Below are 20,473 nucleotides of genomic sequence, written 5' to 3'. Positions count from 1 at the left end.
TTTAAATATTATTAATCACCTGTGGTATACCTTCATTAGGAAAAGTTTAAATTAAGACAGCTCTGTATATCCAGTACTGTTGACTGGCTCTCTTCTGAAGTTCTAGACCTACTCTGACAGGCAATGCAGTTTATGACATATCATGTTAACTACTGGGATGTAAACAGCGATTGTTGATAGGTTTACTTAACACGAATCCTGGAATGAAAGAAAACTTCAATGCATGCCTTGGGTTGAATTCTTACTTTCAAGTGATGCCTAGATTAGTGAAATTTTATTTGTGACTATAATTCATCTCAATGTTTCCCAAGTTTTTGAAAATGTAATAAAAATAAATGGGTAAAAGAAGAAGAGTTCAGAAGAAATACAAATAAGCACACATAAAAATATGTCTTCACATGTTAAAGAAACGACAATTAAAGCAACCTTGAGATACCTTCTTTGTACCTACTAAATCGGCCATTTCAAATAACCACTCAACACTGATGATGTTGAGACATGTACACTCAATCCAGTAAGGTGGCAACATAAAATCCCTTTAACCCATTTGGAAAGCCACATGATAAATATGAAGCAAAAGCCATAAAGCGTTCCTTCCTGGAAACAGGGGAGGTTTCTGGGGACCCAGAAATGTTCTTTCTTGATTTGGACAGTGGCTAGACAGGCGTTCACTCTATAACTACTCAATAAACTGTGTGTGTTTTATGGTCTCTTCCATGTCTAAATGTTAAGGAAAAAATTTCCTTTGCTTTTACCAATAAGTCATCTACTGGGAACTTGTTCTAAGGAAATCATGCGCAAAGAAGTTCTCTGTAGCATTACCTAAAAAGCAAAACTAGAAACTACCTAATTATTCACCAAAACAGGAATGCTTTAGCAAATTATATGTAATAAAGGAATATTACAAAGTATTATGGTAATTGCAAAGACAGAGCACAATTCTGACAATACAAAACAATGATCTGTAATTACATAAATCTATACATATATGCATAAGGATTAGAAGAGAATATTAAAAATTGTTATGATAAAGGAGTCTGGGTAATTTTCTCCAGAAGTTTGTGTTATTGTTAGATGATCTTTGCCATAAAGAGAACAGAACATGTGGTTAAAATGCAAAGGACAGGGGCTTCCCTGGTGGCGCAGTGGTTGAGAGTCCGCCTGCCGATGCAGGGGATGCGGGTTCGTGCCCCGGTCCGGGAGGATCCTGCGTGCCGCGGGGCGGCTGGGCCCGTGAGCCATGGCCGCTGAGCCTGCGCGTCCAGAGCCTGTGCTCCGCAACGGGAGAGGCCACAGCAGTGAGCGGCCCGCGTACCGCAAAAAAAAAACAAACGCAAAGGACAGGGACATCCCACTGGCAAGGACTACCCTTGTCTAATCACAGAGTGATCGTCAAACATTGTTCGAGTGTACTCAGAACACTTTAGATGTTTATAGAACACGGCAGAACAATGCACCCCTATGTTCATAGCAGTACTATTCACAATAGCCAAGACATGGAGACAACCTAAATGTCCAAAAATGGATGGATAAAGAAGATGTGGTAGACACATACAATGGAATACAGTAAGTCCCCTACATACAAACCTTCAAGTTGCAAACTTCCAAAGATGTGAATGTGCGTCCGTCCTCTACAAGTGGTTGTGCTTTTGTGTACTTTACTGTACAGTCCTGAATACAGTAGTACAGTATCTTTATTTCAAGCCCAGGATGTCTGGATGCAAGAGGGTAGATAGAATTGAATCCAGCAAGGAACCAGAACCTGTGCCATCAGCGTCAGGCATGAGCAAAACTGCAGCTTGCCCTCCGTCTCCTGTTGCTGACGATCCTTCAGCTCTACCATCTCCCACCCCCCTCCCTCCTCCAGTCAGTAACTTTTCTTGCCTGTTCACTCGATGCCAGCCCCTGTATGCCAGCTGTTGTACGGTACTACTGTACTTTTCAAGGTATTGCACTGTAAGATTAAAACTATTTGTTTTTTATGTATTATTTGTGTGAAAAGTATTATAAACCTATTACAGTACAGTACTGTATACCCGATTGTGTTAGTTGGGTACTTAGGCTAACTACGTTGGACTTACGAACAAACTGGACTTAAGAACGCGCTCTCAGAATGGAACTTGTTCGTGTGCAAGGGACTTACTGTACTACGCAGCCATAAAGTAATAATGAAGTAATGCCATTTGCAGCAACATGGATGGACCTAGAGATTATCATACTAAGTGAAGACATAGAAAGACAAATACCGATTGACATATATACACCAATATGTATAAAATAGATAATAAGAACCTGTGTATAAAAAAATAAAATTCAAAAAGACAAATACCATATGATATCACTTGTATGTGGAATCTAAAATACAACACAAATGAACTTACCTACGAAACAGAAACAGACTCACAAAGAGAACAGACTTGTGGCTGCCAAGGGGTGGTGGGGTGGGGGAGGGATGGATTGGGAGTTTGGGATTAGTAGATGCAAACTATTATATATAGAATGGATAAACAACAAGGTCCTACTGTATAGCACAGGGAACTATAGTCAGTATCCTGTGATAAACCATAATGGAAAAGAATATATAAAAGAATTTATATATAACTGAATCCCTTTGCTGTACAGCAGAAATTAACACAACATTGTAAATCAACTATACTTTAAAAAAAATACGGCAGAGTAGGGAAGTCTAAGAGAGGGAAAGCTGTGTGTAATTGGTCTTTCATTCTGCTTCAAGGCTCTGACATTCTCAAAAGTTATTTTTCCTCCATAACATGTAGCCCCTAAGATAATTCATGGAATTTATTAAAATATCAAGTATTGAGCATCTTGTAAGAACTCAATCTTAATATGTTACTGGAGAGACAAAGCATTCACCTAAATCTTGAAAAATGTATGGCTTAAGGGTAAAAGTTAATGGTTTGCCAACTGCAAAAGGTACTACATGATGAATTGCCAAATGAATTGCACACCTACCTACCCTGGAACAAAACACTGAGTCAGGCCCAGTGCGGGGGCGTGGTCACCAGAGGCTTTAACGATGGTGGGAGGTTAATGGGATCCTACAGGCTGGCCCAAAGACAGGTTGGAAAGAGCACAGAGGGCTTCCCCACGAGGACGGGGGAAGACCCAAGGTGCAAAGGCAGGAAACGAAAGAGCAAGAGTCCTTTGAAGAGATGAGCTGGGACTCAATTACACTGATAGAGCTAGACACCCTCTGCTGATAACAGGGAGTCATTAAGGCTGTTGAACAGAGATACGTGCTCAAAAGAGTGGTTGGGGAGAGGCCCTGGAAGCAGAGTCCATGGTGGCTCAAGAGGTACACACGAGTGCCGAAGGCAGATGGCAGCGGGCCAGGTCTGGATTGAAGAGACTGAAGTAGAGAAAATGGGAAGGGAAACAAGGAAAGGCAGGAAAAATCCAGGTCTGCAGAGGCTAAACATCAGGGCCCCAGCCTCATCCTCGCTACTTACTACTCCTCTAAGCAATGAGCCACTCTTTCAAGCCTCAACTCCTTTTATTTTTAAAATAAATTTATCTACCTATTTATTTATATTTTTGGCTGCATTGGGTCTTCGTTGCTACGCGTGGGCTTTCTCTAGTTGTGGTGCATGGGCTTCTCACTGCGGTGGCTTCTCTTGTCATGAAGCACGGGCTCTAGGTGCCCAGGCTTCAGTAGTTGTGGCTCGCGGGCTTAGTTGCTCCGCACAAGCCTCAACTTCTCACCTGTAAAACAGGAAGGACAATCTGCCCTGTCATGGTGCTGCTGGGGATCAAAAGTACAGGACCATGTTTGATGACAAGGAGTCCTACAAGTTTAAATTAAGAAGAAAGAATGAACCAACTTGGGGATGTGCTCAACAGAGGAGGGCAAAAGAGAGGAAGCTGATCCCAAGGTCTCCACCCTGCATAAACGTACTTTCCCTCCATCTGCATCTATTCATGAGGGTCACCAAAATCCTTCCTTGCATTTTACTTTTAAATTTATTGTTTTCCCTCTTGGATCTCATTCAGAAATTGTTACATTGTTAGACTTACATTCTAGAACATGCAGAAACAGTAGAAGAACAGAGTCACTTTAGATCACTCGAGGGGCAGTTCATTTCTAAAGATGCATTCTAAAACACTCACTTTTGAAAAGTTTCCTTGGAATTAGTTGGGGGAAAAAAGCAAGAAAATAGTCTTAACTACAGAATGTAATTTTTAAGGAAATGCAGCTTTATTTCTTTCAAGTACAAACAATAACTTGGGCTTGGCTAACCAAATGTTGCCTAATCAAGGGAACCTGCTTTAATGTATAGATATAAATGATTTACAGTTAGCACAATCACTCACAGGTAGAAGAATGCTTCTATGATGCATGAAAATAACTTCTCGTCTTATAGAGACATCTTGTTCCACAATCACTCCACTATTTGCTTAAGCAATCCCTTCTCCCCCGCCCACCCACCCCACAGACAGTTCAAATATAAACTTCACTTCATTCCCCCTAGATCACAACATACATCAAGTAAGTGAAACATAAGTTCCATGTTGCCACAGCCGTTGGATTGGTGAGGCCAGCCTTTTTCAACCTGAGCATTCTCATCAAGAGTACCAAGTCTAAATGAGTGAAATATGTTCACAATGTGAGTATATGGACACCAAACAATTGTGAGCTTTTATCATCTGAATTCATAATTTGCCAGGTTTAAATATAGAAAAACACATTTTTATTTGAGCATATTCATGAAGAGTAGAAGTAGCTGGATTCTTTAAGCTGCAATAATTAAGTATGTTTACACTGGTCAAGACGGTAGTACTAGCTTTAAGCAACTATACCATTCTGGGGGAGATCGGAAACGCATTGAAACAACTTGACAGCAAAACACCTTTCTGCACTGAGCATGATCATTCAGCCTAATTAGGCTGAAGGGAGTGATACAAAGACTATCCAGTAATCCACGTGAGGATTTATCCTGAAAGAAATTCACTTTCCTAGAGTAAGTACAGGGAGCTACGGATCAGAACACTGCCAAAGATGGCTGGTAGGCATTTCTGTCAAGAATGCTAACCTGTTCTCTCCATCAGACATCCTATCTGGGGACTGCAGAATTCTCGAGTGTCTTGGTTGTCTTAAGTATCTTGGCAAGCACCAGCATAACCAGGTAGGAAGGCTGTGTCAAGGGGACAGACCTAAGGTGCCTCTCCCCTATACTGACAACTCTATGGCCCTAAAGGCAAAGGGCACAGTGTGCCCTGGCCCAGGCTGCATCCTAGGGCAGCAATCTGACTACACACTTCCCTACAGAGGATGGCAAGTGGTTCAGACACCAAGGCCCAGTAGAGGCCCAGACAAGGAGGAGGTACGGAGAACTAGAAGAGGGACGATGGGAAGATTCACCTCTAGGCTCCCAAGAAGCCAGGGCAACAGTCACGGCTTCAAGGAGTTGGCTGGGTTTGGCCAAAGCAACGCATAAAGCCAGGCTCTACTCTCCTTAGCTACTTCTGTTTGGTTGAAACGCCTCACCTAACAGAAACAAATTCTTCATGTCTAATGTAATACTGTTTCCAGAAGTATTTCTTTTCTCCCTAAGATTTACAAATGCAGAGCAGTAATCATTCTCCTGAGAGCAAATACTAGAATGATTACATAACCCTCATTCACATTTTACTGAGCATTTTTAGTGGCCAGCACAGATTAATTTTAAACTATGAAAAATGAAGTACACAGCTTAAAATAGCAATATTCCCCATCTTCCATTTAAAAGCTATTCAAACACATGTACTTCCTGTGGAACGTCTTCAAAGTCTAGCCCCTATCCTGGAGGAAGTCTTTCTTCCTACTTCTCTGATAGGTCTAACAGGTCAGGTTTGACAACACTTATTACTTCAAATAATGGGGCTGGTTGGAGGAAACTAGCTTCCTTTGGAATGGGAACAAAGTCTGCTAAAACCACACTCACTCAGCTCTCCTGGACCCCGTCCTCCCCCGGAGCCTGAAGTTGTTATGGTTCCCTACACCAACCGGAGAGGAAAGAAGCCCACCTTCTACCACAGCAGGGCCACTCAAGAAATCCAACACTCATAAAGAAAGATGGAGTCTATCTGCTTATGATTAAGAATTTTTCAGAAATGAGAATATTCACAAAAGAAGAGGCAAAGGCAAATCCCTTGCCTCTGAGCTAAGGAAGCAGAAGTCAGTGTGTAGGGCAGAGGGGCCCCTGACTCCATGAAGGGAGACTGAGTTATCCCCTACCCACTGTTCTCACTGACTCCCCACCTTGCTTTATTTCTTTTTAAAGGATAAGTTAAGTTTTCCATTTGTATAAAAGCTGACAATACTATGAATAAAGCTAGCATCCATAAAGCAATTAAATAAAATGCTCAGGTGACCTCTGTGAGGAGGATCAAAGTTAGGACCCTAAGCACTGCTGTCAAAATCAGCTGTACTACCTTGATGGTAACTTTGGTATTCACCTCTGAGAACTTAAATGGGACATGCCATACAGGTTTCAGGTTTGTCACTTTCAAAACATTTTTCCACAAAGGACTATAGTTATAATCGCTTGGTCTCTGAAGCTACTGGATGTATCTGATGGTGAGGTGGGAATAGGGATGGTCATTAGATTAGTAATCTCAGTTTTTTTGTTCTGGCTGGATGAAAAGGAGTTAAGTTGTTTACCCTTATCATGGCCCAAAGCCTCCTGAGGTTCCTGCAAAATAGATTCCAGCTTCTAATCTGGTTCCACTTCTTGAAGGACCGAGCAGAGCTCACACACAGAACTCAATGTGAAACGGATTTGGGGGATGGAGAAAGGTAATTGTTCTTTTACATAATTCCCTCAGAGCCTCAACATGGATATTAACTAAACCCGTCCTTGAAACCAACCATCAAAATTCTCTGAAACCCTAACTTTGCAGCATTCAGAAGTCCACTGTCAGGCTCTAGGCTGATAGGATTCTGGGAGAGCTGTGTCCCCACTGTACTCTGAATCATTCTCAGCTCTGCCAGCAACCCTTTTCCTACCTGAAAAACAGATGTGCTTTGTATCAGAGTTAAGAAGATGAATGAATACCTCATATTCCCAGGCAAAGGCTCTCACTCAGGTTCCCATTAAGTTCATCTTCAAACTAGTTTCCTGTCGGTCTGTGAATGAAATGCCCCCCTCACTCCCCTGTAACACAACGGGGAAGAGCTGAATTCTTCCTACTACTTGCTCCCTCGACTTTCTCCCTAGTGTTTGTGACAGTTACTTTAAAACAGTTCCACTGCGGAATCACAGCATTATCTAATTTACAGGAATGAGAGGGTGGAGAATACAAACCGGCAGCCCGCAGACATGCTTTGTTTAGCCCACTACACCTTGAATGATCTTCAAATCGCTGTCAACATTTTTAAAATTAGGGAATTACAAATACAATTCTGGAGTTCTACCTCCTTCTGAAAAATCAGAAGACCTGCCAAACACTGGACCTGTTTCTGCCTAACACTTAGGGCTGCATAACTGCCCTGCCGGATAAGCTTCCCCTGGTGCAGCCCCACCCTACACAGCATGCTGCACTCACTTATGTTTATCTGCCTGGTTTCCCTGGGCGTGTGGCTTTGCGAACCTTAATCTAGGGCAATTCCTTCATTTCCAACAGAAAGTTAACCTGCCTGAGGCTACACATCAAGTTAGAGGCAAAGGAGGACGAAAGTCAGGGTCAGGGATCTTTCTTTCTAATATGGCACACTGCCTCTCTAGAGGACCACAGCTGCTCTCAGCATTTCTTCTACCAATCACTTACATTTTTAAAGTGGAACATGTAACATTTTCTACATTCCCTCTTATCCATTCTTTTTTGTACGTTTGGATTTCCTTATACGTGACAACCTTCTATCAGTGATTTCATTTATATATTATCTCCAAACCTAAAGAAGCAATGAATCAGCAATCAGACAAAACTGAAATATCAACTTTTGCACACCTCAGCAGACACAGGACCAGAAGGAGTCTTAGAAACCAAGTGACAGCCTGACAACTAGCTATACAGACAGGGAAAATGGGGACCAGAGAAGTATATGCCTGGGGTGCAGGGTTCCTAGGTAACAGAGCCAGTCTTCAATCTGCCAGCTCAGTGCTCTTTCTACTGTACCATGTCACCCTCTGTGCAGTGACCTAGGCCGTGGGGGACCAAGGACCAGCTTGCTCCACCTAGAAACAAAAACTACATAACTTCCTCACATAGACATGGCCCACCTTCACTCCGTCAAGAACTAGGGTTTAGAATGTGTTACAAACCATCAATTTATAGAGCTGGATTTGCACTGGAAGACGACTTTTCTTTAGAACTGGTATTTGGTGGAGAGTATGCATGTCACAGAACCTGGTGGTCTTTATAACACGGGTTGTTAGAAAAGCTAAGCCCCATGTGAGAAAAGTTGCTGTAACAACATCATAGCACCTTTGCTTCAACTTCAAAAGAGAAAAAGGCAATGGTAAAAAGCTTTAATAATAGACTGAATGTGTTTTTATAGGCAACCAATTAGCAGATTAATGAGCCATTTAAATATCTTTACTTAAAACCAATATTCAAGAAAGATGAACCCCAAATGCAGCCTCTTATACTGACCAACATAACTAAGTACGAATGAAGTCAACGGTGCACCCCATCAGCATGCTGCGGTGTATGTCAACGAAATGAGCCCTCCCCGACCCCGAGCCCTGGTCCCCTGGCAAACAGAGATAAATGATTGTGCACTGCGTGATGATACCATTAGGTGAGAACTTTGGTTCATGCAGTCGGCTGCCACAGAGGTTGCACTCAAAACCCGCAGCCCCGGCGCCTGAAGTCAGTCAGCGGCGCAGCTCGCGGCATCAGCCGTGCTCCTTCCACAACACCAGGTGAATACTGTGGTCAGGCATGCTGGTGGCAAAGACCAAGCCCGTGTCATTGTGCCCATCCAGTCCATTCAGCCAGGACGCTTCGCCTGCTAGGAAGCTGGAGCCTCTCTTGGATTTCCTATACTCTGGGAGAGGCCAGCGGCTAATCAGGCTCTCTGTCCGCAAGTCCATGATATACAGGTAGCGGTTGTCAAACAGCAGGGCAAAGATATCTCCAAAGCCAAGCAAGGCCAAGTTTGCTATCTCAGGAGTCTTGATGACCCTACAAGGATGAGAGTTAATAAACATGAACCAGAAGGCACCTGTGCTTCTGTTTATGCTACTGTAATCTTTTCTGGAGAAATTTAAAACCAATGCAAAATTCAAGCAGCAAATTTAGAGTTAAATGAAACATTTTTATAAAAAGGAAAATATGAGGATAAAAAGCTCACCCTCCTTTAGAAAAAAGGCCGGGGAGAAGAGCCCTTCATAATGATAAGGGAATATAACATAGGCATATAAGGAGATGAATATTTATAAAAGCACAAAATGCCCATCTAAGCTGGAAAGGATCTTACAGATTATCGTTTAATACTCTCACTTTTAAGATGTGAAAACTGAAGTACAGCCAGGGTAAATAATTTGGCTAAGGATTCACAACTAGTTAGTTACCAGTCAGAACGAGAGGGTAACACTCAACTCTTACCACTAGGTAAAAACTACTATACAGTCATCCTTTGTTATCCAAAGGGATTGGTTCCTGGACGCCCTCAGATACCCAAATCCGAGGATGCTCCAGTCCCTTACATAAATGGCGTAGTACAGCTGGCCCTCCACATCCATGGATGCAGAGCACACGGATATGGAGGGCCGATGGTACTGGCCTAGGGGAACCTCCCCCAGCCCAGAACAAAGACTAAAAACCAAGTGACTCAGACTCAGTGCTTCTCTATTCGGCACGTAGCAAACACAGGTTCCTCTCTAAGAACAGCAGAGGCTGAATATATAAAGTTCCCCCAAATAATTCAGAAACATTTATTAATAGATTGATAATAAGTTAGAGAAAACTGTGAGAGTTGGGAGGACAGCCTTAACCTTCTCAGGTTGGCAGTTCCTAAAACATCGACGACAAAGGCAGAAAGTGGGAGGGACCTTGCCAAACAGGAACACAAATGAAAAAAAACAAAACGAAACGAAACCCTCCGTCTCTCTTATCTGCACATTTAGTAAGGCGAAAAGTTGCTGTCCTCTTTGGAGGCACTAGGAAAAGAGCTATAAGACAAGGGCTATACAAATTCTGCTGTGGCAATATATTTAGCCTAGGTGAGACTCCAGTTTATCCTACATCTTAACAAGGACACTACCAACTAGTGTATGTCCAAGAGGTCAATCAGAAGGGACAGGGCCTGGTGACCAGGACAAGCAAGGAACAGCTGAAGAATATGAGCTTGAGGCGGGGAGAAAGCAAAGTGGCAGGGACAGGGAAGCTATACATGATCATCGCCTTTCAATAGTGAAGGATGCGTGAGAGGCCAGGCATCAGGCGCTCCAGCAGAGAGAACGAAGGTCAAAGGGAAAGACCGTTACAAAGGAGCAGATTTTAGTCTGGTATCAGGAAGGGAGGGGATTTAGCAGTGAAGAGTAAGACCTGCTCCTCACACTCAGACAGTCCAAAACAACCTTCTTAACCTGCTTCTCTTCTTCATTTCCTTGCTTGCTCATTCACCCAGCTGCTCAAGCTAGGAAACATGGCAACCATGCAAATCTCAAACCACAAATCCAATCACCAAGATCTACGGATTTTACCTCCTAAACTTTCCTTTAATTTATTCACTACTACCTGAACTGCCCCAACTCTGACCCAGGACATCACCTTTGCCTGCACTGCTACCAAGAGTTTTCAATGGGTGCCCCCACGTCTGCCCTTGGCCCCTTCCAGTCAGTTAACCTCACACTAAAATCTAATCCTATCATATTTTAAACTTTTAAACCCTTCAATGGCTCTCTACTGCACTCACATCTGCCACTCTGGCCTTCTTTCAGTCACTCAAAGGCACCAGGCTCTGGCGTCTCGGGGCCTTTCAGCAGACTCTGCCCTCGCGTCTACAATGCTCCTCGCTGCACTCTCGCCCCTGGCGCTTAGTGAAATGCGTCTACTCATCCTTTACAGCTCGGCCCCAATCTCCTCCTCAAAGAAGCTTTCCTTTACTCCTCAAACTAGGCAGGGTCTCAAAGTACCCTGAACCCTGTTGCTCTTATCCCAACCATGAAAACACCTGAATGTAGTCAGCTGTTTAATTTAGTCAGCCTTCCCTGGGTAGTCATTTCCACAATTTGGTAAGTGTCTCTGCTGGTTCCCAGTGTACATCACAGTGCCTAACATACAGGTTAAATAAATAATTATCTGCTAATGACTAGAGAAGTGGTGCAGTAAGCATGGGAAAATACAAATTCCTACAAGAGAGAGCCAAAGGAAACTGGGGGAAGCAGCAGGAAAGTCTAGTAAGTCCCACATCATCAACACAAGCAGAAAATGACCAGAAACTTGGAAAACAAGAGTGGCTAGGGGACAGGACTTAAGCCTGAGGAAGTTGAGCTGACTCCAAAGACCCCAGCACAAATGTGCTGCAGGACAAAACACAGGTCCTGACGGGCTCACAGCCTGTCTACTTTGATTACTTTAGAACTGTAAACAGACATCCCTGCAGTGCACTCTGGGCCCTTAAACCTACAAAACCCCACCTGCTGTACTGAGATAACCTAGCTCAAGGGATTGCACCATAGCTTAGCTTTATGGAGCAACATGCTACTATTTGTGCTTTCTTTTCAATTAGCATCAAAGCTTACAGAATGCAACCTGGTCCTGGCAACTGAGGCCACAGGATTTGTACAAGATTTCAAAAAGAGGCTGTTATGTTCATGTTTGAGGGGAAAAAGCAAGAGATAAAATAGCCCCTTTTCAAAAAATAAAAAAATCTGAACTTAGTACTTGCTAGCAGCAAACAATCTTGCAGATTTATTGGTTACAGCTAGTATATTGAAACATCAAAAATTAACAGAACTTTCATCTGGGACTCTGGACTCTATATGCCATTCTGAGTAAGAAGCACGAGAATATAGGATCAAATTAAACCTTTAGAGACTCTCAAACTCTAAGCATTAATCAGATTATAATACCTCTATTCCACCTTGCCTCTTCACCCCTCTCTCCCAAATTTTAATTCAAAGCAAAAACAATATTAAACTATCAAAGATCTGATTTTCCCACGGTGACTAAGGTCATATCTGTGGGGAACTGGTTCCAGGACCCCCCTGGATAACAAAATGCATGGACGCTCAAGTCCTTTGTATAAAACGGTGCAGTATCTGCATATAACCTACACACATCCTCCTGTATACTTCAAACCATCTCTAGATTACTTACATCTAATACAATGCAAATGCTATGTAAATAGTTGCTGGTGCATGGCAAATTCAAGTTTTGCTTTTTGGAACTTTCTGGACTTCTTTTTTTTTAATATATATTTTTGATCCTCAGTTGGTTGAATCTGTGGGTGCGGAACCCATGGCCAAATGTACTTCAATTTCTTACTTTGCAAAGAATCAAGTTCTTTCAAAAGTTCCTTCTCTCTGGCTTGCTGGTTCCTTAAGCATATGCCTGCCCGATGATCCAACCACAGATGGATGGATGGATGGATGCTGGACTAGGGTGAGCTGTGGGATATTGGGCAAGGCCCTTATCCTCTCTCAGCTTCAGTTTCCCCATCTATAAAATGAAGAGGTTGGACTAATGTTTTCTGGTATCTGTTCCAGTCTTTCTTTGTCAAAATGTAATTATCAATCATTTCTAGAAATTATTCTGACAGCTTGGAAATCTAACTGGTTAGAAATGTAGGTCTAACTCCAGGAAGACATAAATGAGGTTGTAACTTTACAACCAGAGAGACTGGGCCCACCAAAGTCCTGCGGGCTAGCGGGATCAGATTCCATACAAGTTGACCTCAAACAGTCATGCATAAAAACAATGAAGAAAATGTTCAGTTTCTGTCCCCAGGCCAGCACTTCCTGAAGCATGCTATGGAACACTAATTCTGTGAGCTGTTAACATGTGCTCCTCAAAACCAGGGCTCTATGCACAATACATGTGAAGTACAGTAGGTTAAAGAAATTAAAACAGGTTTCTTTATGTACGACTTCTCACACCTATTAGTAATAAAAACCTGTCAGGTCGTCTGCTAGGTCCTCATTACAGGCATTTCATTTAAACTTTACTTTACAGGTGAGACAATTCACACACAGAAAGGTTAAGAAACTTACATAAAATCACACAGCTCATAAGAAAGAGAACTAGGTCTTAAACCAAGGTTTATTTATCACCAAAGTAGGTTCTCTTAATCACCATATGTCACTGGCTTCCATCAGCCTCCAATATGCTAACAGATACTGCCAGTCTCCAAGAGTGGTCTATGATATACAGTGAATCACAAAATTATTTGTCTACAGACCTCTATTTCTTTCTTTGGAGAGAAACTTTGCAGGTTGTAACTTTCTCCAAGTTTCTCTGTCTTTCTGCTAGTCAGCAGAAAGCCACTCAATCCCTCAACACAGAATTTCAACTGACCAGGAAGTAGAACTTAAAATATTAGAACTAGAAGAGATCTGAAAGATCTTTTCATCCAAACTCTTCATTTTCCAGAGAAGCTGGAAGGGGAATTCAGAAATTCTTAAAGTGGAAGTAACTCAAAGCAAGACGACTTAGAATCTAGACCCTTTACATTCTAACATATAACTCTAATTTAATTACTGCCTTTAAAACATTTTTATGTGTGAGATTTTCAGCACACAACTGATGGACTAAACATTTCCCCAAAGCAAGTTACTAACTGGTTTATGGAAATATTTAGTCTTGCCTTTATTATTATTATTATTTTTTTTTTTTTGCGGTACGAGGGCCTCTCACTGTTGTGGCCTCTCCTGTTGCGGAGCACAGGCTCCGGACGCACAGGCTCAGCGGCCATGGCTCACAGGCCCAGCCGCTCCGCGGCATGTGGGATCTTCCCGGACCGGGGCACGAACCCGAGTCCCCTGCATCGGCAGGCGGACTCGCAACCACTGCGCTACCAGGGAAGCCCTTGCCTTTATTATTAAACTGCAACAGACTGTTAAAGGTAAAGGTCCAAGGGAATATTACCTGAGAATATCATAACTGGCAAAGTCCCACTGGTAGAGACCCAGTGCCGAACTACAGACAATGTATTTGCCATCAAAATGAAGTCTTGGCTGCAGGCAGATACTTCTATCCTCAGAGACAGACAACGTCTTTAAGCACTTACAGTTAATTTCTCTCCCAATTGGCCAAATCTACAGATAAGAGAAAATTAGCAAAGATGAGAGATCACATCACCATAGAAAAGCTTGTCCTTAAACAATGTGGCCTGTGTTTGCTGACGTCAAATACAAAGTGAAGTAAACTGGAGAGACCACAGGTTTTACAGCTGAAGCATGGGTTCAAATTCTGATTTGGCACATATGTGTTGCGTAATCTTGGGTAAAATATTTAACCTCTTTGAACCTTAGTTCCTGCAGTGAAGATGGTTAGTGCCTACCATATGGAACAGTTTAAAAGATGCAATAAAAACACATGTAAGAGTGCTCTGTAAACTTTTTTGCAAATTGCTATTATTATGACACAAGGAAATGTTTATGTTTTCGTACTTTAGATCTAAGAACTGAAGAGAGCAGGAGATATATGTCTTAAGAAAAGGTAAGAACGCATCGAAGATAAATTTCTGTGGATTTCTTCCCCCTTCATTTACAAATCAGAGTTAGAAACTGCCTAGAACACAGGAAAATGAACAATTCTCTTTCCAGTGTGTTTAAGAGGGCTTAAAGACATTCCTTCCTCCCTTGAAATATTCCCCCCGTGCCACACTCTTTCATAAGGCAAAGTAATGGAGGGAAAAAAACCTCACCTTGATCTCATATTTGTCTGCACTTAAGAGGATGTAGTCTCCAGGGCTGTGCAAGAGAGACTTGACTTTGCACTTTTGCAAGACCACCTAGAAATAATAAATATCCATGTTACAGAAAGATCCTTTTAGTACTGTTCCTACCCCTATGAAAATAGGAAAAAGAGCTCAAAATGATATGGTATTATGAGTAATCTATAACTCTATGTTAACTATAACACAAGTTAACCTTTACTAAGAGTTTTACTATTACCAGATTCTTTAGATTATTAGCAAGACCTAAAAGTGTCTAATGTTGGCAGCATTTACTCTTAGCTTTAGTCTGGAAGCAAACATTAGGACTGACTTTAAAAATTATAAAACGTAAAAAAAAAAAAAAAAAATTATAAAACGTGACTTCATAAAAAATGTGAGGGATAGGAAAGAAAAAAGTCCATTCACATAGTAGATACAAAGGACCTGTTTTCATAAGCATGTGCATCATAAAGGGAAAGGCACTCGACTTGGGACCAGAATCTGTCATATGTTGACTCTGCAACCTTGGGCAGGACCATCTAACCTCTTCATTTCTCAGTTTCCTCATCTTTAAAATAGGGGATGGGGCACCTATTATCTCAAATAATTGTAGTGAAAATGAAATAAAACAAAGAAAATAATAATGTAATGGAAGCTAACATTCCATTAGCATGTGGGATAATCTGTAAACACTAGCTTCTGGTTATTTTAGGAATAAATAAGCATAAAGTGAGAGGGGAGGCCAGGCTCACTCATTCAGAAGCCTGGGTTGCAGATTCAAATGAAACTGACAGACCTGCTACTGAGTGCCAGGCACCTTGCTGGGTTCTGTCCCATCATCTCATTTAGTACTCACAGGAACATCTAGCAGATGATGAAACTCAGGCCCTGAAGGGAAGAGTAACTTATCTAAGACATCTCAGTCAGTGTCCTGGCCCCAAGTCCACTGTTTTTAACATAACACCAACTTGTATTATATAACTTTTCTATTTAAAATTGAATGCACCCAGTACAGAATTTTTTTCCCCAATGTTTTTATTGTCCTAAAATACACATAACATAAAACGTAGAATCTTAACCATTTTTAAGTGTACAGTTCGGTGGTATTACTGGTCTTCTCACACAATCACCCACCCAGTCTAAAAGCCACTAGTCATCAGATTCTTTCTTCTTCTTTGCTCCCCATGAGTAAGTTCAGTTGGCTTTACCTTAAAGACACATCCTTCGTGTATGCCCTTCTCTTTCTTTATTGCCACCCAAGTCCAAGCCGTGGGTCTCTTTTGCTTAGACTACTGCAAAAGCCTAACTGGCCACCCTGCATCCACTTGTGCCCCACTGTAACCCATTTTTCACTCAGCAGTTATCTTTTTTTTTTAAATTTGCTTTTAAATTAATTAATTTATTTATTTTTGGCTGTGTTGGGTCTTCGTTTCTGTGCGAGGACTTCCTCTAGTTGCGGCAAGCGGGGGCCACTCTTCATTGCGGTGCGCGGGCCTCTCACTATCGCGGCCTCTTGCGGAGCACAGGCTCCAGACGCGCAGGCTCAGTAGTTGTGGCTCATGGGCCTAGTTGCTCCGCGGCATGTGGGATCTTCCCAGACCAGGGCTCGAACCCATGTCCCCTGCATTGGCAGGCAGATTCTGAACCACTGCGCCACCAGGGAAGCCCAGCAGTTATCTTCTTAAAAACATGAAATTACACCAGACTCTTGCTCAGAACTCATCACTTGCTTTCTACTATACTTACAATAATCCAGAATCCTTAATGAGGTCTAGTAAAGCGTACATGATGGCCCCTCTCCCACACCTCCCCCAACTACAGCACAGCTCCGCTGGCCTTCCAGGGCATCAGCTTATCAAATGTTCTAGGCTCTTTCCCACCCCAGGGCCTGTGCACATACGGCACCCTCTGAAACACTCCATTTACACAGTTACCTCCCATTTATTCTTCACATTTGGCCCCTTCTCTAAAAGCTTTACCTGAATCAAAATGAATTAGACCCTGCACTTTTCCTCCACAGCACTTAACACAATTTGTGAACTTGTGAAATTACTAACAACTATTCCTCCTACTAGACTAACATTCGCATCAAGCCTGGGTCTGTTTTGCTCATTCCTGCATCCTTAGCCCCTCACAGAATAGCACGATAAACTCAAGAAAAGTGTTTCTGCATGGCATTTCCACTTTTTACATGGCTTTTGATTCTCACAGCAATCGTTTTTTTGAAAACTAGAAGACATCACAACATTCTTCTAAAGATCCTGTACATTTTTGGTTCACTTCTTGCAAGCATTATTTTCTCCTCCTTCCTCCTTCTCTTTCTTCACAATTTATTTAAACTAAAAAACCAAAAAACACTGTCCACCCATTTCTCCCACTCCCCACATCCCACCCCCGGCCTCTGGCAACTACCAATCTGTTCTCTGTATCTATGAGCTTGGCTTTTTTTTCCCCTGTAGAGTCCACCTATAAGAGAGATCGTATGGTATTTGCCTCTTTATTGTCTTACTTCACTTAGCATAATGCCCCTGAGGTCCATCCATTTGTCACATATGGCAAGATTTCATTCTTTTTTTACGGCTAAATAATATTTCAATACATATACCCCTTCATCCATCTATGGACACTTTGGTTGTTTCCATATCTTGGCTATTGTAAATAATGCTGCAATGAACATGGGGGTGCATGTATCTTTCTGAGTTAGTGTTTTCAATTTCTTTGGATAAATACCCAGAAGTGGAATTGCTGGATCATGTGGAAGTTCTATTTTTCATCCTTCGAGGAACTTCCAAACTGTTTTCCGTAGTGGCTGCACCAATTTACATTCCCCTAAAAGTGAACAAAGGTTCCCTTTTCTACACAATCTCACGAACACCTGTTATTTCTTGTCTTTTTGATAATAGTCATTCTAACTAGTATGACGTGATATCTCATTGTGGGTTTTTTCCCCCTAATATTTATTTAGTTAGTTGCCTGTGCTGGGTCTTAGTTGTGGCATGTGGGATCTTCATTGCCACGTGTGGGATCTTTGTTGCAGCATGCGGGATCTTTTTTATAGTTGCGGCATGCAGGATCTAGTTCCCTGACCAGGGATCAAACCTGGACCCCCTGCACTGGGAGCGCAGAGTCTTAACCACTGGACCACCACGGAACTCCCTCATTGTGGTTTTGATCTGCATTTCCCTGATGATTAATTATGCTGAACATCTTTTCATTTACTTGTTAGTTGTTGTTTTCATTTATCATCTATATGTCTTCTTTGGAAAAATGCTCAGATCTTCTGCCCATTTTTTAATCAGACTGTTTGGTTTTTTGCTATTGAGTTGTATGAGTTATTTATCTATTTTGGATATTAGCCCCGATCTGATATATAATTTTCAAATATTTTCTCCCATTCAGTAGGTTACCTCTTAATTTTGTTAAGTTTCTTTTGCTGTGCAGCTTTTTAGTATGGTGTAGTCCCACTTATTTATTTTTGCTTTTGTTGCTTTTGGTGTTAGATTCAAAAAATCATTGCCAAAACCTATGTCAAGATGCTTATGATCTCTTCTTCTAGTCTTAAGTTTTATGATTTCAGGTGTTAAGAAGTTCAAATCTTTATTCGATTCTGAGTTAATTTTTATGTATGGTGTAAGACAGTGGTTGAGTTTCATTCTTTTGTAGGTGGCTGTTCAGTTTTCCCAACACCATTTATTGAAGACACTGCCCTTTCCCCATTGTATATTCTTGGCTCCTTTGTCATAAATGAATTGACCATATATACGTGGGTTTATTTCTGGGCTATCTATCCTGTTCCATTGATCTATGTGTCTGTTCTGCCAATACCATAGTTTTAACTACTGTATCTTTGTCATATAGTTTAAAAGCATGATGCCTTCAGCTTTGTGCTTTTTCAAGATTGCTTTGGCTTTTTGAGTTTTTTTGTGGTTCCATACAAATTTTAGGATTATTTGTCTTATTTCCTTGAAAAATGCCATTGGAATTTTGATAGGGATTGCACTGAATATGCAGATTGCTTTGGGTAGTATGGACGTTTTAACAATACCGATTGTTCCAATCCATGAGCACGAAATACCTTTCCATTTATTTGTGTCTACTTCAATTCCCTTCATTACTGCCTTGCAGTTTTCAATATACTGGTCTTTCTGTTATGTACTGGTTAAACTTATTCCCAGGTATTTTATTCTTTTTAATGCAACTGTAAATGGGACTGTTTTCTTTCTTTCTTTTTCTGATAGTTCATTATTAGTGTACAGAAAGGCAACAGATTTTTGTGTATAGATTTTACATCTTGCAACTTTACATGTAGTTTACAAGTTCTAACAGTTTTCTGGTGGAGTCATCAAAATGTCATGCATCTGCAAATACTGACAGCTTTACCTCTTCCTTTCCAACATGGATCCCTTTTTTTCTTTTTCTGCTCTGTCTAGGACTTCCACTTATATGTTGAATAAAAGTGGCTAGAAACCAGCACAATGTTCTTTTAAAGAGCCTGTACATTTTTCTTCCACTTCTCGCAAGCATTTTCTTTTTTAAAATGAAAATTACTTTTCTGATTTAAAAATATGCTTATCCTAAAGGGAAAAAAGTACTCAATTCCACAGGAAATAATCATCTTCAACATTTTAGTGCAAAAACACATTTAGAAACTGTCGTCATACTCTACATAGTTTTTTGTAAGTAACCTGTTTTATTTGCTCCCTCTACCCACCTAATATATTGTGGGCATATTTCCATGTCCGTAAGTCACTCATTCATTAAACTATTTACTGAGTGTCTTTTACACGCTGGCCACTGTTATACACCATCATGCTTTGTGGTTGTAGCTATCCCATCTTATGACTCATCTACCACTTATGAGGCAGCATCTACCATCCTCCATCCCACCCCCAGCTCCCCCACCCTCAGCAAGACTGATGTCAACATTTCTTCTGTAAGTCTTCCTACCTTGGTGACCCATTCTGTGTGCCCGGTGAGTGTGTTCAGGCACGTCCCAGCAGATAAAGCCCATACTTTCACAGTGAAGTCTGCAGAGCCACTCACCAAGATGTCCAGTTCATCATTGTAGTCGACGCTAAACACTAGTATATACAACACACACAAAGTTAAAATACGCCTTTGCCTGTGGGTCTTTCATAGTAGAGTTCAATTACATTTATTCTCCCTAGCTGCCCAACTGTATAATTTCTCAACCAGAACTACTGTAGGAATGATGCTTTCTCAGCTAGCAATTTTATGCTAAAAAATATATCCATTTCAAAATTCTTTTTATTATCATAGCTTATAATTCTAAGGATGAAAAGCTCCTGGAATAGTACGATCTCTTATACTTGTACTAGGTTCAGAGTGAGAGGTAAACCAGTGTAGTAGATAATGGCTTTTCTTCTCAGGACTGCCTGCCTGATACTACACGTAACTTATCTAGCCTATGCAGGAAAAACAGAACGTAAGTGGACCAACTCATATTTGTACTATTTACTGCAGTAAGATAAAACGTCAAGAGTATAAGCTGCAAAACAATACCCATACTCAAAAAAATCCAGTGTAATGAGAAAAACAAAACAAAGATCTTAAAGGTCAGACTGAGCCATTCTCTCAAACTGTCTGATTTTCTTTAGAGCTCTATCCCCAGCACCTAAAACAGTG

The 20,473-nt window shown here is 41.4% G+C and overlaps 1 protein-coding gene across 2 annotated transcripts in view; it reads right to left on the bottom strand.

Annotated features, from left to right (window-relative positions):
- Window positions 1–4,200: 4,200 nt before the first annotated feature.
- The window catches only part of FBXW2 (F-box and WD repeat domain containing 2), a 32,039-nt gene continuing 15,766 nt past the window's right edge, over window positions 4,201–20,473 (bottom strand). For both annotated transcript variants that reach the window (XM_060014245.1, XM_060014244.1), the window contains 4 exons: window positions 19,775–19,908; window positions 14,816–14,902; window positions 14,035–14,204; window positions 4,201–9,126 (listed from right to left, as the gene is read on the bottom strand). In XM_060014245.1, coding sequence (XP_059870228.1) covers window positions 8,838–9,126; window positions 14,035–14,204; window positions 14,816–14,902; window positions 19,775–19,908 — 680 coding nt within the window. In that variant the 3' untranslated portion in view covers window positions 4,201–8,837. The remainder of the gene's footprint in view (window positions 9,127–14,034; window positions 14,205–14,815; window positions 14,903–19,774; window positions 19,909–20,473) is intronic.

Source organism: Delphinus delphis, chromosome 6 (genome assembly GCF_949987515.2).
Source record: "Delphinus delphis chromosome 6, mDelDel1.2, whole genome shotgun sequence".
NCBI classification, from domain to species: Eukaryota; Metazoa; Chordata; class Mammalia; order Artiodactyla; family Delphinidae; genus Delphinus; species Delphinus delphis.
Note: the sequence above shows the minus strand (reverse complement) of the source record. Positions and strands in the feature narration are given on the sequence as shown.